The sequence below is a fragment of the Kryptolebias marmoratus genome, linkage group LG21 (genome assembly GCF_001649575.2).
Source record: "Kryptolebias marmoratus isolate JLee-2015 linkage group LG21, ASM164957v2, whole genome shotgun sequence".
NCBI classification, from domain to species: domain Eukaryota; kingdom Metazoa; phylum Chordata; class Actinopteri; order Cyprinodontiformes; family Rivulidae; genus Kryptolebias; species Kryptolebias marmoratus.
In genome coordinates this window covers 13,653,650-13,677,968 of record NC_051450.1, presented here as the reverse complement: position 1 = coordinate 13,677,968, position 24,319 = coordinate 13,653,650, and the positions used below count along the sequence as shown (strand labels likewise).

The following is a 24,319-nucleotide window of genomic DNA, read 5'->3' as shown; positions in this document are numbered from 1 at the left end:
GACGTGGCAGCAAAACAAAAAGACAAACGGAACATGGACATGGAGCAACAAAACCAGGAACAGACGTCAAGACTACAGGCAAAACAATGACAATGGACCAGCGGAGTATAGACAGAAATGACCGGGTTTTAAAGTGCTGAGGATAATCAGCTAAGTGGAGACAGGTGACATGATTAGCAGGCTTTGACAGGTGTAAGTGGACGTGGCAGGAATGCAGAGAGAGAAATAGACTGAGGAGGAATGAGAAAGTGAAAAACAAGAAAACAGAAACTAAACACAAACCAATAAACTAAAACAGAAATAAAACAAAACACAGGAAAAAACCCAAATCACCACATAAACAGACATTAAAAAAGTATGAATTACTGCTGAGAGAGGCATTACTTGGCTTATAGGTTCAAATGTCGCAGAACTGTGTGTCCTAGCTGACTTATTAAATCAAACCTAATGGTTCTACGCTTTTATGAGGCAAGTGAAGGGGAAATTCAGTTGGAACAAGCCAATAACCCCAAGGATATCTTTTTTCCTATGGCATATTTACTAATTGCAACCTTTGTTGTGACTTTTTTTCATCTCAACTGTCTTTGTTCCCATCAGTGTAGGATCTACATCTTGGGATGAGTTGCTGTAGCAAGGAAACAAGGGCTCTGGCTCTCCTAATTCTAGTTAATGAAGCAAGAAAATATTCTGCTTACAACGCTTACAAATGACTCTAAATTCCGTCAATACTTGAGGTTAAACTGCATCAAAACAACGCAGCCCCACCAGTGGGGTTTGTGTGGGTCAGCGATGGAGAACAGAGAGAAGCACACATGTTAAGTGCATAGAGGGGTCTCGGTCTCACTGCTTCACCATCTGGAGCTGGGAGCGTGTTTGAACTGTGGTTCCCCTGACAGAGCAGAGCTTCAGTGCAAGTAAAGAACCAATTTCAGTGGGTTCTGCTGGAGTTGCACCAAGTTCACTCGCTGCTCATCTGGGATCAATTAGGCCTGCATGAAAACATGCAGAGCCGTCCAAGAAGGACTGACTTTGCTCAAAAAACGTAGGGGACCATCATTGTACAGGCATTCAAGGCACAAAGATAACCCCTAAAACATGTTAACTTCATGCCTTTTCACCAACTGAAATAATGAGGGGACGTAACACAGACACATATGGGAATGTTTAACTCAACAAAAGCAAGGATGTTAAGAGTTCAACCCTACAAAAGACGGCGGGACCGGTTTCCGAACTGGAAAAAAGTGAGGAAGTTCGGCTCCACATAGAGGTTCTCCAGAGGTGTGAGCGTTGGGGGTGATGGAAAAGTACTGAGAGGAGGTTGTGGGGTGGAGACAAAGGAGCTGAAGAGAGAAGAAAGAGAAGACAGGCTGAAACTTAAAGGGTCTGTTCACCCAAATTACAAGAATTCAATTACTTTTTGTGGTTTGTAGCAATAGAGACAGGTTTGACTGATGTGTTGACGTTTGGAATTTTTTGGTCCCCACATCAGTGTAGGAGAAGTGAATAAAATTTAATTTGTGGAGAATAGACATTAACCAAGTTATTTACACTAAAAATATAGTTTTTATTGACAGGAAGTCTGGAAAGCAATATCACAAAATGTGTTTCAAACACAAGTAGTGTTCTAAGCACAGAAACAGAAACACAGCAGCAGAAATTCACATTGTAGAGTCAGAAAACAGGGGTTTTGTTACCAATTTCACACGAGAAAAATTGTAAGATTCTCATCATGCTCAATGTTCCCACAGTGTGTGATCCTATTTTTAAACTTGAATGTGAAAAAAAGGATGCAAAAACCAGATTAAAAGTCAAACTCTCAGGAGTAGTGGAGAAGGAGGCGAACCCAGTGTGCAGACTCATCTTCAAAAAATAAAATTTATTTTAAAATAAAGAAACAAAACAAAACACTGACAAGGCAGCACAAATAAAACTAAATACAAAACAAACTAAATCCAGAGACCAAACAGACAGAGCAGGAGACGTGAGCGGAACTAGACAACAGGGGAAATAGACAAATGAACCAGCAAGTAAGTAGAGTAGACAACCGAGTTTTAAAGACAGAAGGTAATTAGGTGAATTGGGCACAGGTGGGTAATAGGTGGAGATGGGCGTGGCAGAAAAACAAGTGACTGACTGAGGAGAAATGAATAGTTTAATAGAATTTGAGTTTCCTGTAAAACATAAAGAAATAAGCAATAGGAATTAAACCATGTTGAACCATGCTCCATACTAGTAGGTGGCGGTAAGGCACACCTCAAGTTGTTTGCCAACCGCCATTAAACGCCATAAAAAGAAGAAGAAGAGAAGTGAATAATGACAGGAAACAAAGACAGAAGGAACAAGAACTGAACTAAGACACGGCTAAACAAAAATAACTAAACAAAATAAACTCAAACTGAAACATGAATCGAAAACCCCAAATCCTGACACAAACTGTCCAAACAGAGTCCAGTGATTCTAAATTTCCTCGCATGTTGGAAGAAACTGTGCGACAAACATTCTCTAAAAAAAATAGTTTTAGAGATGTGACATGGTGCATATGTACTGCAGTGAAACTGACAACCTACACATGCACTAACAGTGGTTTGTAATCCAAATCCAGTTTACGGGGTGACAAATTTGGATTTGCCACCAGGTTATCTATCATAGTGACACATTATAGGAGTTTACCCTCTTCTACTCCTCTGCAACAAGAAAAACATGGAAATTTTGAAAACTGTTAACACTTTATTGTTTTTTGTAGTTTTTTTTTAGGTCTGAAAGACTCATAATTTCCATTCCTGATCTAATGTGTATAAAAACATCTTGCAACATAATATTCATGTCATGCTTGGCCACAATGAAGGACTATTGCGAGACAAAGAGCTGCACGTCTCTCACACAAACACAGGAGGTTTGCTTCTACTCATACACTCACTGTGAACAGCAAGCCTCTTGGCAGCTTGAAGGGAAACCTAGTGTTATGTTCGGATCCTCCTCATTCAACGCAAGAAAAATGCATCTTTACAACATTTTAGGGAACACTGAGCGTTGATTAAACCAGTCAGGTCAGAATAAAAGCACAGAGAAGTAAACTCATCGTACCTTTATATCCAAGTACAGCAACAGCGATGGTGAGGAGAGTACACAGGACATAGAGCAGAGCTATGGAGGTCTTCAGTGCCCACTCATTCTTACACTTAGTGCATTGGGTGCCCTCCTGGATCCCTGTTGAAAAAAAGAGTGATTTATTTAATGTCAGTCGTCTTTTTTTTTATATATATATATATATATGAGCAGAAATGTTTAACATGAACATACTGTTGAAGTTAAAGGCCACTGAGGACTCTGAAAGTCCCACATCTGGACAAACAGCCCTGGAGTCCACATTAAAGAGATCAGCAGTTCCCCCAGGGCCTGGGCGGTGAAGGGGTTAGGAGACACAAAAACACCCCCCTGACTCGTTTACACTCAGTGACACACTTGTTTTCCTGAATTCCCTTTTTACTCTGCAAGTTCTCTTTCTGAGTAAAAAAATTCTTCACTTTAGTGTACTTCCGTGCAGCGTAAACTCCTGCATCCTCCCTCCTGCAGCGGCAGAGTCAAACTAAGGGCCTCCGCTTGTGGAGACACTTGTGGACTATTCCTGTATTTCTGTCTGAGGATTTTTTTTTTCTACAGCGGATGAGTGGCAGGATCCACAGTGCTGACGGGAACACAGCTGTATTTCATTTTTAATCCAGGAAGTGTGTGTCTGTGTGAGTGGGAGTGCAGTGTGTGTTGGAGACAGAGGGGGTGTTTGGGGTTGTTATGCACCTGGAATGAGACTTCCTTCAGTTTCTTGAATATAGAATAAAGATACCATTGTTATCCTACATTGTAACACAATCCAAACACATACAGGTTAACAGGACACAGTCAGTCACCATCATGCAAAGTGCACAAACCGTTTTAAGCATCTGTCCATGTAGGTTTTAGATGTTGAGGTCATGCTTAAAATGATTAAACTCGCAGTGCTGATTGGCTCTGGGAAGTCCCACTGGGAGTTTAGATGCCAAAGTTAATAACATGACTGGTTCTTATAGGTGTAAAGGGACTGTTAATGGTTGCTGAGAGTTAGGCTGAGAGTTAAGTCCAGCTGGAAGGGAAGTGAAACGAGAGGTTTCTGATGATAAAATGTGGGGATTAGCCATGCAAGATTAAAAAACAGGTTTAAACCATGATTCTTCTGCAAATATTGACACCAACTCACAGGCCAATAAAATGTATTTTCTCTACTTTGTCCATCAAAAGAGATCAGAAATGATGTGATTCTAGGTTCTGACTATATGTTGTGAAGAATACAAAAACACATGAAGCCCTGACTTAAAACGTCATGGCACTTTTTAAAAAAAAACTGCATAGGATACACCATTGTAATAATTTTTTTAAATGATTTTAATATGGGACTGCTTGGCTTTTCTTTTTAATTAATGTCACTTTCCACATTTCCTTTGTCTTTGCTTTTATTTTGTGCTTATTTTCTACTCTGTAATTGAAAGTGTTTCCTCCTTGTCATCACATTTTTAATAAAAAGTGAATAAATGACTAAAGTAAAATGATTTCACTTTTGTCCATTTTGTCCAGCAGTAAATCAATTCATTGAGAATTCTTGCCAATTACCTCATAATGAATGTGGGGGTAGTGGGGTTCTTTTAAATCACAATACTTCCTAATAAAACATCTGGGGCTTTTAAAAAAACAGCTTATAGGGAGAGTTACTTAGCAAAAAGTGATGACTGCAGCTTACCTCCTGTTTGACTGTCAGCACAGCCACGATAAATGACTGCATTATTTACGACTCATGACATGTTTGAAGAGTCAGTAAAGCAAACATATCAGTTTATCAACTCGCAGTTATCAAAGTGCTGCAGTCCAAAGCTGCTGTTTTAGTGCAAACAACCTGACAAGGGTTACAAATCTGCTGCAGTGAAACCATCCAAAACACTTGGAAATTGTATAAATTAGTCTTTTTAGTGCAAATCTGAAAGACAAACTTCAGATGCTCTGTGAATAAGTGGAAAATTTAGACTTGGCTTTCAAATGTGAACAACAACTGATGTGACTTATGATACGTGGCTGATATGACGGGAAGAAAAAAAGGATTTCAGTTCAACAGCTTCCTCTGTGACAACAAAATGCACCAGCGAGTAAACGTGAAATGGATGTTAAGATCAGGGTTAAGGTTGTTTAACCAAGAACAGACAAACAGAAGCAAGTAGAGAGGTTTTATGACTCATTCATCTTATTTTTGTTGTAGAAAATGAACTCCCGTTTCGCTGTGTCTGCACTGCTCAACAGTGTTCTGCACACACCGCTTAAATACCAAAGAGGAAGTGACAGAAAAAGAAATTGTTGCGATGTTTTCACATTAAATTAAAATCTATAGGAACAATTTTTTTCCAAATGAACTTGCTCATGTCTCCATAATATGCAATGTACCCCTTAAAAAAATCACAAGAGTTTGTTAGCGTTTGCTCATCATGACAACAAACACTGATTCGTCATCTTTCGTCTTTGTTTGCAAAAGGCAGATGTTGTCACACCACCACTGACCACAAGTAGAAAAATACCCCTCGTCAAGGGCAACGAGACCACAGGCCAACAACACTTTTACTCCACATTGCAGAAAGAAACACAATGCTTTGAGCTAAAAAGCTATTTCCAAAACCAGAACATTTCAGAAAACTGGGTTTTTAAATTTTAAGGGAATTCTTCTTGTCACTGTGTGTTTTGGCTCAAAGTCCCTCATTGTTTCTGCAAAACCACAATGTTCCATCAGTGTCCACCTTCGTCATATAAAAGTGTCTTCAAGCCTGTGTCACTCATCAGCCTCGTTTCCTAAAACAAAGGAGTACCCAAGCAGCATATTTTATATCAGCATAGCCCTCTGAAATGCCAAAATAATGTGCAGGGGGCCACAGTGATACGTGAGCCTTGATGATTTAACAGCTGTTTATTTATGGTAAATAGTAACAGGGACACTATAGAAACGGATAAGAACATAACGCTGTGTGCTGAGGTCACAAAAACTGCTTTTTTGGACCCCAGCCCTGACGAACCCACTGTCCAGAAAGCAGAGTGTAAATCTACTCTAAAAGTAGTGAAGGGAATTACATCCAGCACCAAAGAGAGAGAGGACAAACTTCGGCAGGGGAGGAAAATCTTTTCACTCCAGTGAAGGCAGTGAGACCAGATGAACAAAGAAAGCAAAGGAGAAAAAAAGGAGTTGGTAGAGTGTGCTTTGAATAAAAATAAATAAATAAAACCACACAGATTTTATCCACACATCACATACTTTTTATTTAGCACTTTACTGCAATGTAAACAGCAAGTCAAATACAGGCTCAATGTAAATTAAATTTCTTTTATTCTTGTTTGCATTTTTATATTTTACATTCAAACAATCCTGCTAAATAAAGCAGTATAACGGTATCATACACAGTTTCATGGTTATTCACAGTCACAAACAGCAGCACCAACAGCTAGCTGTAGCACTTCCAGTGAAGCCTGGGCCACCTCTAGCAGGATTATTATAATATTTCTGCAAAAATAACTATAATGTGAAACTGATGGCACTGTAAAGGCTTATAAGCAGTGTTTGCATGAAACACTATGAAAGTGGTGTGATTGGAGTTGTTTTAGGTCAGAAGCGAATGCTTTGACCAAGCCGTTAGGTCATCAGTCCTGTCAGATTTAAACTCTATTTCTACAAACTGGGGTCATTCCAAGAGCTATCTACAACATTAGGTGTTCATATTTTTATTGTAGATCTTTAAGCTTCCACTTTAAAGGTTCTGAATCATCGTTTCAACAAATCAGCACTCTGAGGTTAGATGGATGGTGGAGGAAGTTCTTGCTTTAATTCCCGGGTAAGTTGTTTTGTTTTTATGTAGTTTCAAAAATAGAAACCCCAACCTGAGTCATTTTAGGAGCCCTTATTGTTCATTCTCTCACCATGCTCCAAGAATACAAAGAACAAGAAAACACAACCATACATGCCAAAATGTGCCAATTTAATCCATCTGACAATCAAAATGAAAATGTCTGTTTCTCGTTGTTTTTGTTTTTAATAGCTGTAATATTTCAAGCCATCTGTCCTTCATTATTCAAACACAAATAAGATGTTTTACAAGATCTTTGATGCACTGTCATCTGGGCCAAGTTGTTTTACAGTTAGAAAGCAGATGAAGGCCCAATGAATGAATCATTCACAGCTCAACATTCTCAGAGGGAGGTTATAAAAAGCTTTCAATAGCTCATCTGGTACACTTTGTGAGTGAGCAAGTGGTCCTTGTTTCTGGACATCAGTGACTTTCAGGGGTTGTTCGAGTTTATTCCCTCTTTGATGTCATTGAAAATAAATGTTTGTATTGTTAAAATGTCCTTTCAATGTACCTACTTGCGCAAATAACTATTTTTCTACTGCATTCCCATTAGTTGTCTTCACAAAAGATCAGATTAAACACAATTAAAGGAATTCACAACATAGATATTTAACACACCAATGTAATACATTTAAAAATATCCATGCATTTATGTGCAAAAAAAAAAGTACATAAAAAATGATGGTATTGCCTCCTACAATAACCAGAAACATACACACATATGCCCAACTCATTTAGGTTTTGAAAATTTTTTATCAAAGTGGGGGCAAATGAGTTTTTAGAACTATTCAGTTTGCAATGAAGAATGTGTGATGGGTTTGGCAAAACTTTCTGCACCATAGTCACATGTAGTTTGAAAGACAGGGGGTGAAGGCGAGGCTAAAAAAAAGAAAGAAGCGAGTTTTATGTCTTCACACAGAAACTCTGAATCACCTAAACACACTAACAGCTTTTGTAAGTGTGTTTTGGGCAGGATTTGTCTCCAGAGGAGCATGCAGGGAGATGTTGTGCATCCAAGCTGAACACCATCCACTGGCACATTTCTCTCTCTGCAGTGGAGGTCCTGGCTTTGAGGATACTTCCTCTAATAACTGTTTAACAGCATGGAGAGGATATTACATCCTACGACATGCACACGGTGCTAAATTCAAGGCTGGACCAGAAACATTACGCAACCAGTGGAAGTGTAGAATTAGGGCCAAAGTCTTCTGAGTTCATAAGATGGCTCTGGGGCTTTGCCAAAAACCAGCACCATGTCAGCTTCTTGTGTGGGCTGATTCGGGCTCCATCTCTTATATTACAAATGATGGAAAACATACGCTTCCATCACATAAGACAGTAAGACATAAGACTCAGTAAATTACAAGAAAATGAGGAGAGATAAGGACAAACAAGGACAAATTTAGTTACAAAAGGTGGAATTGGGGAAAAAACAGACAAGCCTAGGAGAAGGAAAGTGCATAAAGCTATGAAAACTGGAGAAAGCGGTGATGGATGAAGTGGAAAAGTTGTTAAATTCACCCACGGTAAGCCAAGAACCTTTCAGGCACTGTGACAGGCTGACTTTATGAAAACTGAAAAAGAAAAAAGAATGATGCCGCTCTGTCAGATATTTGACTGAGTCTCAAACATCTGAAACAGCAAAGGTGCCGAAATGTCAATTTGAGACTTTTTTTCTAAAGTTTTAACATCCAGCAGTTTTTGCAGATTCCAAGCTGCTGTCAAATCGCCGTAGGAGAACAAGGGACAACACTTTTCTATGCACATAAAAGAAAGATTCTGCTAAATAAGTACTTTTACTTTAGTAATATAATAAATTGATCTTGTATGAAAACTATGTTCACATTTAAGTCCTCCACCTTTGAGTAAATCTGTGCTTATTTAGCTGATATATTGATCAGTATGTTTGGTGTTTGGTCATTTTCTTGAATTACTGTCTTGACTTGATCAGGTGTTAGTTAAGCTCTAGGTTTACTGATCTTCTGCCGCACTTGGTCTTGACTTTTGTTGACATTTCCAGTCTTGATGTAGTTTATCTTTTCATTTTAGATCCTAAGCTTTGGGCAGTGCTTTAGGTTTCTATCAATAACACTTTTTTCACATATATCAGTCCTATTGTGTACCTATGTATCAAACTGACTGCACAGAAATATCCTAAACATACTGATAAGTAACTAAAACGTCATTTTTATTGCAATATTTGATATTATTTTGTCAACAGTAATAGCAATAGTAGCATTTTTTAAAATAAAAGCTATAAGATCATATAATTTAGTTTGAAAGTGCTGTTTTCAATGAAAAAGTGATAATTTCACTCAGTGTTATCAGTCAAAATTTTCTACTGGTCCATGCCCATATGTATTACAGTATGTTCACCAGCCAGTCTTATCTAGCTGCTGTTTAGGGCTTAAGTGACAAAGTAGAAGAGATTTTCTCTTCCTGCTGATGCTGGAAGTTGGGTTTTAGAGCCTTCATTCAAAAACAATAAGTTAAAGAAGCACAATTGCTGTGTAGAGCTTAAGTCAGCAGCAGTGCCAGGAGTTTGACGCTTCAATTCGATTTGGTGCTAAAGTAAGCTTATTAGCTCTAAGTCATGTAACCTGAAACATGAAACTGGCCAATAAAAAAGCAAAACAGGCAGGCCAAAACGCATCCTACCACCAAGACCAGCTGAGACCAAAGATAAAGACATACACACTTCAAAAATAGTTCTTCCATGAGGCGCGCTCAGTCTGCAGCAGCATCCAGGGCCTTTCCTGCACTTCTGCCCCACCCCCCTCCCACGAGGCCCAGAGGCCCCCACAAGGCTCTGCACACAGTCAGCGCTCGCTGCAGTTGCACAAACAGTTCATCTTTCCAGAAAATCTCATCAACAAAGGAGTGGAAAGCGGGGAATGGTCTTACTCAGCTTGGAGATTTGGGACCCACGGAGTGACTTCGGTTTTAGTTACAAAGCAAAACATCAGAGCTTCAGCACTCCAACTGTTCTAGTTCTAAAATAAGTGTGTGTGTGTGTGTGTGTGTTTTTCTTTGTCTTTGTGTGTGTGGCCCACTGGTTAATGACCACCACATTAGCATTCAGAACTCAATAGGCTGCCCATGCTTGACTTTGAAAGAAATTCAACACCAAGAGCTAAAAGAAAAGCTAGTTTGAACTAATTCCAGGAAAGCAGGAAATAGTTTAATCCAATAAAAAAAACAGGATTCAAAGGTTTCAAACAGCTCCAAGAAACAAAAAGAGACACATTATAACACCAATCTTCATTATAATTTAAATAAAACTTCAAGCAATTTGGGAATTTTGAGTATGCTTTTAGTCAACATTTTTTAATGTTTCTGGGAAAAGCTCTCCTGGATCTTGTTATCCGTCTCTGATCAGGTCTACTGCCAGTCGCTTCCAGTGCCAGTCAAAATGCAGAACGGCGAACACCCCCAGTGTTGACGGGGAGCTGGAGCACAGTTCAAACAAAAGCAAGCAGTGAAATGTCACTAGCTGGAGAAAACCAGAAATAAAACAAATAACGTGATGAGCAGCTGGAATAATAAACCACAAAAATGGTTCCCCTTTTTCTTTTGTGCTTTGCAATGAGTAAAAAAATATATTCTACATAAACTATTTACTAATTTAAAGCACTTTGAAATCTCCATCTGTCTTCTCTTAAACTATTGCTGGAAAGAGAATAATTCATGGGAGAGAAAATATTACGCACACAATAAGTTTTGGTGAGATACACTGAATGAAAAATATCCTCTGGCAACAAAAAAGCCCCATGGGTCACGTGTAATTTAAGGTGAAACCACCATATTTTTAGTTAAAGAAATGCTGCGGTAAATGTCTTCACTGTAAAAAATGGGTTTGCCTGTTTGTTAACATATTTTTTGTCAGTTTAACAACCTATTGATGAAGTTGTTATAAAATGAAATTATTAATTTAAACCTTATTATTGGAAAAAAATGTTAAGTTGAAATTATTACCCAAATTAGTTATGTGTCGTCTTTGGAGGTCAGACAGGTAGATTAAACCAGTGGTTTTGTGTCCACTGCCTCCCTTTTCCTGCTAAGAGATTTTTAATCAAGAGAATATAGCCTGATAAAATAAATACAAAAATTTCACTTCCACTTGAATTTTTTTTTTTTTGTCAAAACAAGTCGTTACATTTTTACAATGTAGCGATTAAACAAATTGCCTAAAAAAGTGGAGACTTTCATGCCCCACGTCCTCCTAAAGAAGCCCCTGAAACTGAATGCACTGAACTGCATTTCCCGTTTCTACCAAGGTGCTGCCACATCAAACCTTCGAGGAGTCAAAGAGTGGATATCTGGGAAACATGACAGGAAACTGGTTGGAAAAATCTTTGCGCAACACTTCTTCTAAAGGCCGTGCCCCCATCAGCCAAACTCACCACCACATTGGCCACATCCACCACAGGCTCTACCATCTGGACAAACATCTTTACCAAAGCAGTGAAGAAGGAACATGTGTTTCATGTGGACTGACTTTTCTAACCAACCCAGGGTTCTTTTCTTTCTGCCTGTGGGAAATGGCTATATAACATTATGGTCATGGTGGAAAAAAGGGATTTTATGTAATAGTCAGCTTTACCATATACCATGTCGGGCAGTAAAATACAAACATGACTGTGGTCTGTGTGTTGTCAGGTGGTTTGAATGAATCTTAAATATGTTTCAAACACACTGAATAGCTTGACTTTTAGTAAATTAGGTGAAAACGATAAAAAAGTGAAAATATTTCATTGTAGAATAGCAGTAGTAGTGAGTTATGCCTTGACTAGTTTACAGATTTGTTGAAAAGTGTCTAAAAAGTGGGAGTTGAGTGATAAAAAAGAGAAAAAAAAGCTAAATGCTGAGGGAGGAAACTTCAGAATGGAAAGGAAAAATTGCAATCATGTGTGAAATGCTCACTGCAAAGATTAATTCCAAGAGAAAAATAATGAGGGCAAACCACATGCAGAATGTTAATTTGCGAAATTATTCTCGTTTTCCCAAAAGTCAACAGATCAAATCACAAAGAGGAGAAGATCTACAGACCGATGGGGTGTTCTGAGGTGAAAAATTAACGGAAATGCAATTTTTTAATGCTAAATCATTGGTTTTCTTCTGGGTGGCCCACCACATCTGTGGGCAAGTTGGTGTGAAAGACAACAAACCGTCCTGCTGCAGGAAGGAGAGCCCATTTAGACAGACACACTCCAGACGTGAGGGCGGCACACTCCTCTGTCTCTGAGGAGTTGACACGGAGCGTCACAAGACAGGAGGGGCTGGCTGACATCTGGTTTGGGAGTCACACAGAGGAGATGCCATTCACTGATAGCAGTAATTAACACCAGGGAATGGGTGTGAAATTATTTTACACAACAGTTTGTTTTGAGTAATTAAGAAAACAATTGAGATGATAGGGTACTTTCTGAAGAATGGAGGTACCGAAGCTGTGATTCTTCTACTTTTTACTTAAAAAAGTGGCTAAAAACAACCTCATTGCCTTTTTTTGTGTGTTGATTGAATCTTTACCACAGCAAGATTATGTATTCTGATCACAAGAATAAAAGAGCCTAATTCAGGAATTAGGTGTGTAACAATGCCAATTTCGGATTCAATTCTAACAGAAACAGAAATCCAAGAAATGTGTTTGAGATACGCAAGTCAGTCTCATGACTGTGATAAACTTATCACTCTGAAGAGAAATCTTGGTTCAACTTTCCATTCCATTCATACCACAAAGACTGACTTTGTGGATAAACAGATTAACATTTTAACCGCTGAACGTCACCGTTTTAGGGTCTTGAATCTGTATTTTCTTGTTCTGTCTTGTATGATTGTTGCATTCTGTTGGTTTTCTTGCGATCATTGATGTCGCTATTTCTTTCTTTGTCTGTGGTCTTCATGCCTTGGTAGTCTTGCCTTTAGTCCCCCATGCCCCCCTGGTTTTATTTTGATAATCACCTCACCTGTAATCTAAACCAGATTACTCCCTCAGTAACAGTAACAAAAATCTACTGTAGAGGGTAGCATGCTGTATACATTCATAATGTTAAATTAAACATGTATGTGTGATAAGAACTGTGGAGAGGTGCCAGAAAATGAATTTCAGCAAATTCCATCTGTCTGCAGTCTCAGGCACACATGGAAAATGTGAGAGTCATTATACAGCTGACAGAGTTTTGGAGCTTAAATCTGTTCCTCTCCGCTTTAACTCCCTTTTGCAAACCAGGAAGTTGTGGGTTGATCCTGGCAACCAAAAGTCCCCTCTTCCCTCCCTCCTCTTTCTTTATTATTTTTGACTGTGAGGATTTTATTGCTTATACTAAAAAAGGAAAAAATTAGAATCCCCCAATTTGTTGTAAAAGTGTGCCTGTGTGTTCTGCTGCCGGAGGTGTCGGAGAAAACTTTAGTGTTTGTGGACGCAGGAGCCTCACATAAAAAAGTATCAGTTTGTTTTACAAAAGTGTGATGCTGTGTGTTATTCTGAAGCTGAACTCACACATGCACAGAGAAATACACACACCGAAGGGAACAGAAATGTAAGAGCTGGTGTACGAGCGTGTTCCTTGCAGAACAGAGAGCTGCTGCTCGCCAAAACGAAACACTTTCTACCAGCAGGCGTTAGGGAAACACAGGTCCTGGAAAGCTTTCGTTTTGCTTAGCTGTTCTTTTATTTAATTACTAAATCAATGACTCAACCCATGTGTTTGAGAGGCACTTTACAGAGGCCTCGCTGAACTCCTGAAACCTCCCCTGACATGTGCAAGCAGGTCACATCAAGGACACCGGGATTATTATGGAGGCTGAGAAAAGCAGGAGGAAGAAGACCACAATGGGGTTTGCTGCTTTTCTTCACTCTTAAAGGTGAGTCAGAAAAGCCATTGACTCCTGGACCACAAGCCTTATAAAAAATAGCAACTAATTACTTACACATCTGGAAAAAAACATCAATGATTTTCAACTCTTCTTTGGTTACTGGTGTTTTGGTTCAGTCTAATAAAGTCATTTCAAAGAGAGTAATGGAGCCAGGTTAAAAAAAAGTTGATCAGATCTTTTTGGAACTGAAAGTGTCAAAAATCATCATTATCCATCGGTATCAGCTAAGCTGGAAATGTACAACTCATGTCTATCAAAATATAAGTTGCAAAGGCATTAATTACATAAACATGAGGAAAACTTGGAACTCGGAATGTCTCACTTCCTGTCATTCCGATCAGAATGGAAAACACCTTTAATATTATACACAATGCAATAGTAGCTATTTAATTTATAATATATATTTATCAGAGCAGTGTGGACTTTGTATTAGAGGACTAAGCAGCACAATATACTCAAGTGTCATACAAGTGTGCTCATTAATACAGATTTCTTTTGACAAAGTTAAGTTAAAAGTTCTGAGAAGTCACACAGCAAAGGAAGGAGGAACATTGCACAAGCTGTGATCAGCAAAAGGAGATGATACTGGGACGTCCACATGCGAAGATGTTCAACATCAGAGCCTTTCGAGGAGAATTAAACCCTACTGACTTCGTTGGCAGGAGGTACAGCGGGAGGCTGTTTAGAGACTCTTGGACCAAAATCAATGAAGTAGCTTGAAAAGTTCAATGTAGATTAAGTTTGTCTGGAATTTATGCTGTTGGCCTATCTTAACTGGCACACGTATACAAAAATCCCTAGACATCAGAACTGGCAAATTTATGACTGTCCTATTTTTTTAAGCAGAAGAGTAGAAGCTGTGGGCTCAGTTTAGAAGTACATCTCTCTGCCTCCTTAATAAATTCCACTGCAGAGTAAGCTAAGACAAACATTAATGGATCAAGTCCAGGAGGATCTCCTGGACTGCTTTTGCATTGCATAAATGATTGAAATGATTTGGAAGGTTGCTAAACCAGAGTGCATCTGTTTTTATTGTCTTGGAGAAGACTTAGGACTCGGTTTGAGGCTGAGAACCACAACAACTTCTGTGAGCTGCTAGGTGCCTGATTAGTGAGAACTGTTCAGCACTAAAGGGATAGTATGGTCACTTTTGAAGAGATGTTCTGTGAAATAGTTATCAATAGTTACAGAAGGACCTTATCAGCCATGACATCAGAGTCATTTCTTTATTGTTTGTCTTAAAAAAGGTTTTTCTCACAAACAGCATTCCTGTGTGAAAGAGCACTACACGAGTTATTATTAAACCTCAAGGTTGTTACATATCTGTGTCTAATTTTCTTTGAAGGGTTGCTGGGCTTTCTCTGGAGGACTTTGAGATGGTTTGTGCGCCTGTTAAGGTTACCCTGAAGGAGCTTTCTTTTAAAGGTTTACCGAGCCCAGCTGGCCTCAACACAACTAGGGTTTTCCATAAGGGCTGGAGGGAAACCTGGATCTCTTTGGTCCACATTTACTCTAACTTTAGCCCTATAAAAAGTTTCAGTAAATACCTGAATTGTTTAAATGCCACATTTTGCATATAAATCTTGAAATTAGAGTTACAGATGAAAAAAAAGCAAATATATATGACAAGAGAATAACGTAGAACTTTCAGGTTCTTCAGCTGCACAAATCCAGTATGAAACCTGCTTTATTGGAGTTGACTGGATATATGGTTACTGAAAACTCATGCAAGAGAAAAATTATGATGTAAAAATTCCTTTTAAGCATGACCACCATTTCTCATTGGGCTGCCTGTCTCCACAAAGATCAGTGGAATTCCAGCCTGAAAGAAATGAGTTGTATCAAAAATGAAATGCAGTGAGTTATGTCCAAGAGCAAAGACAGAAAAACTACAGCCAGTCTTTTCTTAACTGTGCATATTTTGTATGTCTTAAAGGTGTGTAGTGTGTGCTTCAGATAAATTCTTCCAGCTGGGCCTTATCCCACCACAGCCTCCTCTTCTGTATTATCTAATACAACCACAAACTCTTATCTCTTGACAAAGGCACCTCAACTCCCCCGAACCAATCAATCTGCTTCTTCCCTTTCAACCAGCTGCTTCTCCTCCACTGTCTCCCACTTTCCTTCCCTTCCCACATCCTGAGATAAAATACTGTTGTGCCAGTGCTCCCAGCATATCTTGAATCTATGAGTTATTGCTCTTTTCTGTCTCTCTTGAGGTGCGAGATCCCTCCCAAAATCAGATTGGGGAACTCCTTCCTCCCTGGTCTGAACATCATCTTTCAGTCTACACCCTGAGGCTGTAGGTTTACTTTCCAGAAAAGTCTAACCAGTGAAACTGAGATGTGGGGACACCGTCTGACATCTGACTTTAGTTTTAACAGTTTCATTGGAGATCTTTGTTCCCAGGTGTAGCTGAGGGAAACACAATTTGTAGCTTCTGCCTTTTTTCGTATTCTTGCTCTCACTCATACAAGCATGTATACTTTATTCTTCATTATCCTCTTGTCACTGCCATCTTTTCTCCATTATGTGTAAACATGTTATGGGGAGTAAGTATGTTTTTTGTTGGTTTTTGAGTTTATGTTTTAGGTTTTGTTGTTTTTGAGTTGACCCTTGTTTGGTTTTAGGTTTAATAGTGTTTTAGATTAGTTTTGGATTAACTCTAGATGTCTCAGTAGTCCTCTTTTTAGCTCTTTACCCTAGAAATTGATTTTAATCAGCCGATATTGGCCACTTTTTAAAACCTATTTTGGTACATAACTAATCAATTAACACGCAGGAAAGTGAAGATGCAGCAGCAGCTGCTACAACCAGTTTACTGTAGCCCACAATTTAATCAAACAAAAATGCTCTTTTAAGTTCTTTAAAGTTCTTCTAAGGGTTGTTAAATATGTTCATTTAAGATAAGCAATGGTTCTTATATTTTATTGAATGGTAAATGCATCTTGACATATATTGTTTTAAAGCTCAGCCTGCTTCACTTTAACAGGTGAGCCCAGTAAGTGGTTTGTCATGTCTGTCTTAAGCTACAAGTGTTAACCTCCTGTACACTTAAATCAGCTTTATAGTTTAGCATCTGTCTTTTCAGCAGATATGGTCACTATGAGGCCCTTAACTCAAACCTGTTTAAAAAAAAACATTGGACCACGTTTGAAGCAGCTGGACCAAACTAAACCAGCGTTACTATTTCTTTTAGGAAGTGCCACTGTCAGCTCGGCAAAGCTGAGGAGAACGCCTTGAAGTTATTTGATCTATTCAAAACAGGACCTGTGGATTTTAGCAGCTTTTCAAAAGAAAATGAGAATTAAGAACTGCTGCACTATGATAAATGTGTTTGCAAAGGAATTTTGACAGTGAAGGCTCAGTGGAAAATACAGCGGTATGGCAGGAACTGTAGACTTCACAGATGTATGAAGTGATCACTAGCTGCATCGCAAGAATTAGGAGGGAGAAAGGGAGAAATACCTCTCGCTTTCTCGCCAATGTTAACCTCAGCATGTCTGAATCCCCGGTCTGTTATCTATGATGGATGAGATGAAGGGTGAGGTGTCCTTATAAAGCCGGGGAATGCTCTAAACCCACAGGTTTCTCAGTGCTGACACAGCTGCTTCGAGCCACAGACACCCTGATATTGTGCTCAACTCCTGGAATGTTTCAGGGTCTTGCTGGAGAAACCATAACAAGTGCAGGAAATAGATATAGTGCACTCGGGGTTCCACACCGACCACAAACCTCCCGAACCCAGAATACACATGTGTCAGAACAGGAGGCAGCGGTGGGACTGAGACCCCCATCCAGACGTCAGCGGACACTGAACCTAGTGCCATTTACCTTCAACCTGTGACACTTAGTCCACTGCGTCTTTAATTTGATAGGACACCATTATTTCATCTCTTGGTGTATTTGTTTTGCGAACCTGTCTTCAGCACTTTTGTTATCCTTGTTATTCATCTCCCAGACTTCTTTGGCCGGCACATTTTACACCTCGCTGATCAAATAAATCCAATCAAATGAATGGGTCTGCATGCCAAGTCTTCATCAAGCCCATCAGCTGTGTTCAAGTAAGAAATTACATTTTAGAATAACCTACATTTATTTTAAATTTGATTAGAATTTTCCAACCTGTTAACTGCAGAAAAGTAACTCAATTAACCATTGATGGATAGGAGAAACCACAGGTAAATTAATATAAATGAGACATGTTGCGATAGAAGCTTTTGGACCTTTGGAAAGCACTTTTCTCTAGAAAAAAATGCATCTTATTTTGAGACCAACAACTGGGAGAGAAGGACAGACACTGACTCACATTAACTGATGATTATACCAGTCCTAATGGGTTGGGAAGAGTTCAACCAAAGCCCATGTAGAGTTTGTTTTTATTCTAATGGCCTTCTACTGTCAGATCCTCAAAGAAAACTAAATATGTTTTAACTCTGAGTAGCCTGGAAGCAAATCCGGCCTGGATTTCACTTGGCAGGGAGCAAAATGGGATAACCATCTGAACCTGCCTGTGTGTGTCAACTTGCATGGAAATAAATGGATGTTTCTATGTACATACTGTTTGTATTTATGTACATATAGATAATCTATAAATACCTTCAGGATGAAATATAACCAAAAACAGCTTAATGTTTTTTATGTGTGAGCTTCAGCAATCGGACATGTCAGTCTGCACCTCAGTAAAGCTGCAAACAGTCCCAAATGTTCCTCTAAAGACATTTCAACACCTAGTCACTTTGTGTTTCTTCTATATGTGTGTTGACGTCACACAGTGTGCATTTTTTTATGGAACGCCTATACAACCCTTGTTGAAAACTTGGAAGGAAGCACAGCAAACTTTGCTCATATGTATAAAATAATCTTATCTAAATAAAAAGTATGTAAGTCATCTTTTTTTTTCATTGGAAGTGAACAGATGTTTTATTGGGAACCATTTTTGACAGTCAAACTGGTGCATTTTGAGACGTTTTATGGGTCTTTTTTCATAAAGAACAGTGAAATGCACCCAAATACAGCTGTTCGGCCTCACAACTGATAGGAAAGTGTGCTGTTTACACATCTTACATCATTAACATTAAAAGTGTTGGAGCTCATTTTTCATTTATATGTTCAGTTTGATTCCTGTCTGCCTTCAGTTGTGTGAAACTTATTACATTTAGAGAATTAATTAGATTTTTGGCACACTGTTAAAATGGTTTTTGCTTGTTTGCTATTTCTGTTAGCTTGATAAACTGTGAAGTTGTGATTAAATGAAATTGTTAAAAAAACTGTCCAAACCTCCACAGAGATCATAAATTGAAGCTCCACACATTAATGAAATAGTAAAATAAGTTAACTTAATCAACCAGGCCACTGGGTGGACTCCAGGATGAAAAGATGTTTATGTAAGCTATTTTAATCAAGATAACAGATGTAATGGTAGAAGGAGAAATTATGTTTTTTTTTTTTATCCAAATTAGAATTTTAAGGCAACTCTTTTATTCATATTGGTAAGTTGAAACAATATGTTTAAATTTACAGTGTAGGTGCCTGAGTTCAAAATCTACTATTCAAAGAATAAAGCCTTGGGCATGTGTAGTTTATAAAAAAGGGCATTTACATAAAACCTCAACACTTAATTCATTATAACTTGCAACACATTCACTCACTCATATGTTTATATCCTGGCTATCCAGCAGTAAAGTGGTGAGGTCTGACTGTTGAGTTCAACACGAGCAGCTTAATTCACCTGCTGACAGCTACTTATTCCTGTTCACGTCTTAATGGTTCCCAGAAAGAACTGCTCAAGTTCTTAAAAAAAAAAAAAGCTCAGTGTAAAACTGTATGTAAATAAGAAACATTTGTTTTCATTTACTGCTTAAAACCTTCAGGATTAAGTGTTCTGTTTTTCAGTGTTGAGGCACGGATTTACAAACCAGAGACAGATTTGAACAACATTCACAACTTTGACGTTACAACAGTTTAAACACTATCAGTCTCCTGGGAGGCTGCAATGAATTACAGCCAAACATGTAAGAGGAACTAAGTGTTTGAGTCCCCCTGAGAACCTACATTACAGCACTAATAGCAGAAGAATGGAGGTTTGTGATGGTTTGCATGCATACAGCCCTGTTGCACAATAAATCCTTGCAGCCGGCTGTTCCAAACAGCTGCCCTATTTCTGAGAGATTCAGCAGCTCTCACCTTCTGCTCGTACAAACATAAACATCTCATCTGAGCAGAGTTGAAAGTGTGCTGGCTCTCTAAACCCATGCGCAGGATTCAATCCGCTCACAGGGAAAGACAAACAAGATGCCTCGACTCAGGTGACTCGGATAAAGGAGATTGTGTTCAGACGGAATTCAAATTCGTCTCTGCTGGCATTGAGTTAAACTGCGCTGCCTCACGCGGCCTCTCACAGATCTCGGCCAATCTCTGTGGAAATGAGTCATACTGAGACACAGGGGCTTCGGATCCCATGGCAAATCTTAAATCTACAAAATTGAGATTGAGCATTTGTATTGTCAGGATAATTATGATGTGTCTGGTTGTGCATGAGAGAATGTTTGCCGCTTGGTGCCACTCTTACATCTTTATCCAAAAGCATGAATGCATGTCCTCGACGATGAACATTTTAAATAAAACAGCAGTCTGACAAAAAGCGCTAATGCAAAAGAGAGCGTGTGGAACATTTAATCAGTAACAGAGTTGGTCCAAATTGAAAAAAAAAACTGGCTTTTTACCAACTTAGCATTTGTTCTGTTACAGTGAGCTCTTGTTAAAGCAGTGGTTCCCAAACTTTTCTGCTTCTGACCCACAAAATAACAGTAGCAGAGACTCAAAACCCAAATTACTGTAGATTAAAATGTTGAAACATTGCAAATAAGTCAATTAAACAAGGATATAAAGACATCAAAACTAGCTTCAACAACTGTTATATTTTGATTCATTTATGATCTTTTTTTTAAGTTGTTTTTTTTTTATTTCTAGAAATCATCTCAAGACTCCTCACGCAGTCTTTTACTCCCCACAATGGGGTCCCGGCTACAAGTTTGGGAACTACACCAGAAATGGTTAAACAAGTGCTGCAATGCTTGTAAAAAATATATATGCACTTTGTCCTTCTGTGAAAAGCTGGCTAAAAAGATTTATTTGTCTCATTTGCAGTTAAAAAAACTAGTTAGTTTAGTAAACTGTGCTTAAAACTATGTTTTACTATGTTCTGCCACCATCTCGACACACAGTAATGTGTCGAGATGGTGGCAGAATATTTTATCAAAACTATCTGCTTGGCTAGATGTCAAAACTGCAGAATTCTTGTGATACCAATTTTAAGATCAAGACTATGAGATAATCCATCTTTCCAAGCTTAGAATTATGTCTTTGTGGAAATGGTAAATTGTTTTGAACCACACTATGAAGCAAAACATACTGTTTATTGTGATGACAGTCAATAATGGCACTTCTACAGAATATATCAGCTATATCAGGGCTTTTGCTCATTGAAAGAAAAAACAGCTTTTCAAACTTTTCTCTGCAGAAAAGACACATTTTTCTCCTCCGAAATGTGCTAAAACTGTACTAAATGAACTAAAACTTGGATCATGTTATTTTCTCCATCCATGGTGTAAAACTAAATAACAGCATTGCTTTTAGCTGGTACAAGCAAACAGATCTGAATGTTATCAGCAAAATGATGAATATGCTTTATGAAAATGCACAGGAAAGCATATTTAACGAAAAGGAAATAGGGCCTCACATTGAGCCTTGAGGTGTACCCCACAACTAAGTGGTACGCAGTTCACTGTTGAAGAATATTTTTCTAAATGAAGGAAACTCCAATTGATGAGCACAACTGGAACTCTTTTTGTCTTTCGTTCTTTTGAGGTCTTCAGGAGGGTTAAGGACTGTACCTTTAAAGCTGACACAACATGTAAATGGAGAATATTGTCATTTATGGTGTTGAAGGCTGCAGTCAGATCTAACAGAACCAGGACAGCAGAATCACCAGGGTCAACACTGATGGAAGTCATGTAACACTCTTAAAACCGCTGATTTGGTTCTATGGTGTTACCTGAAACCAAATCACATCAATTTTTTTTTTTTTTTTTTTTTGCAAAATTAGTCATCTACAGCCTAAAACTTGTTCACTAAAAGAGAGGGAGCATACTAAGAAAACCCAGCAAAAGGCTATAACGAGCACACTAGAACAAAAAACAAATATGTTTCAACTCTTTGCTTTTGTTCTACCAAAACAAACCCATAACTATTTCAGTTTGAGTAACCACATTTTTTTAGGTCCTCGACATGTTTGTGTGACTCACTGGGTTTAAATGACTCCGTCTGAGTGGATAAAGGACTCTGTGAAGAGTTTTTGAAACTTCTTGATCTGGTGGGCTCCGTCAACAGTCAGCGCGCCTGCGGTGAGCCGGACCTCACAGACCGGCAGCCGCATTTATGTTCAACTCAAATATCGGCAGAGATGACGCTCAATCACACAGGCTCCTCTAATTTAAACAATTGATTCAATTATAGCAGCATGCCTGTTAATATTAAGGTAAAAGAAAGAGAGTTAAGCCCACACACTTAGTGTCTTTTACTGATGGCAATTTATTTGAAGGACCATAAAAGTTTAATAATCAGAGCTCCTACACTGCCGGTTTCTCTTTCCTCCAGCTTTAATAAAAACTTCTCATGCACTCACCGAACCTCTTGTATCCAAAAGACTGTACTTCCTCCTCGTCTCCAAAGTCGTCTGTGTGACAAAATCAGAAACATAAATGGTTAATATGCACACATTAGTGGTGATATGCTGTGTTAAATGGAGCTGTATACGTTCAGAAGTAAAAACTAACTACACCGAACCAAGAAAGAGCAAATCTTTCTTCTTAAATACAAATATTTGTGTGTAGAAAAGCAAAGGCAGTCAGCAAAGTTTTAGACCTGAGGTGGTAGAGTTTCATCTCCTGTCTTTGTGTTTGTGTGTGGAGATCGGTGGTCCCAGGAATGCAACTAGCTGTGGTTTCTCTGGTTTGTTGACAGTAAACCCTAATTACACTCCGCTGCCATGCACTACAGTGAAAAGTGGAGCAAAAACAAGGAGAACATCTCCGGTAATGGTAGACAGATGGAGCTGAGGGGAGGAAGACATGGGAGATGGAGAGGGATGAGTGTGTGTTTATTGTTGGGAGGTCAGAGGGGGTTAGATCAGAAGAAGAGTCGTGAATGCAGAGTGGATCACACATTCCTGAGCGTTACTTAACCGCGGTTTGTCTCAGAGGGGGAAAAAAAAATCAAGCATTCTTCGTAACACAACTGGAGTATGTTCCCTGAAAGTGACTGTTTGTTGGAGTTAGAGCTCTAATACAAAAAGCTTTTTTGTTGCAATACACGACTGCATCTTTTCTTAAACATTGAATAATGTTTTCATTGAGTAAGTTAAACAGATACACTCCAAAAAACAACCAAAGAGCATGGTGGACTGTCTTAAATAGAAAAATGTTGCATTATATAACCAAATTGAGTTTAGGTTATTTAAATGATTAATTATTTTAGGTTGCATCTAATTCTAAGACTTAATGACTTTCCACACAATTAGTTATTTCAGAATTAATTATATGATTTGAGTCAAACTAATAGTGTCTGATTACATTAACACTTTTACAAATGTTGGTTTTCAACTTAAATGAGTTGGTTGAACTCATTTCAAATTACTTGTTGAATGAAGAAAGGCACAGTATCGTTTGCCAGGTTTAATAGTAAAAGTCTCAGATCTGTTATCATTTAAAAGAAGTACTTGTTCAAAAGACAAGATTAATTTCTGTTTCACTCAAATGTCTAACTCATATGGTCTGAATTCAAACATATCTTGTATTGCTTGTATTAAAGCAACAGGTCAGATCGTTTGTGTGCTGTGAAAAGGTTATGAACAATCAACATATTACCTGTTGCAGATAGCTCTTTGAACAACCTCAGATTGGAGGAACAGAGCTGAACTCTGACCAGACTGACGAGCTAATGGCTAGTCAAAGAAAGGGCCAAAATCCAGTCGGAATCAATTTTCTGTTAATTGCAAACTGAGGTCATTCAAAGAGTTACAGTCAACAGGTGAGCTATTGATTGTTCATAAACTTTCCACAGAACCCCACCTGGATGCGGCTGAAACTCCTCACTTATTCACAATTCATGTCCATTTTCTTTTTTAATAAACACATGAATTTATCCACTAATACAGCTGGTTATTAACACGTAGCCTAACTAAAAATCAGTCCACAGTTCGTACCTTTCATGGCGTTTTGTAACGTGTTTGACTGCAGAAGCGATGAGGATCCCGGTCACTTTCTGCGCATCTCCGCAGCATCCAGTGCAAAGTGCTGAAGTTTTCCCTCTGAGGCAACTCCTTCTTCTAGTTTCAGCTCCTTTAATTCATGCGTCTGTGTTCATGTTTGTCCTCAGTTTAAAAGCCCATGGTCTCTGTTCCCCTGCTCACAGCACATCTGAGGAGGTTCTGACTCAGTTCTGGGACGATCCCGGAGTCTCGCCTCGCAGCGGAGCTG

The 24,319-nt window shown here is 38.7% G+C and overlaps 1 protein-coding gene across 1 annotated transcript in view; it reads right to left on the bottom strand.

Annotated features, from left to right (window-relative positions):
* LOC108230428 (collectin-12) overlaps window positions 1-24,319 on the bottom strand; it is a 31,815-nt gene extending 7,496 nt beyond the window's left edge. Inside the window, exons 1-3 of the mRNA XM_017406628.3 lie at window positions 24,046-24,319; window positions 22,468-22,518; window positions 3,085-3,207 (exon numbers count right to left, since the gene is read on the bottom strand). Coding sequence (XP_017262117.1) covers window positions 3,085-3,207; window positions 22,468-22,518; window positions 24,046-24,052 — 181 coding nt within the window. The 5' untranslated portion in view covers window positions 24,053-24,319. The remainder of the gene's footprint in view (window positions 1-3,084; window positions 3,208-22,467; window positions 22,519-24,045) is intronic.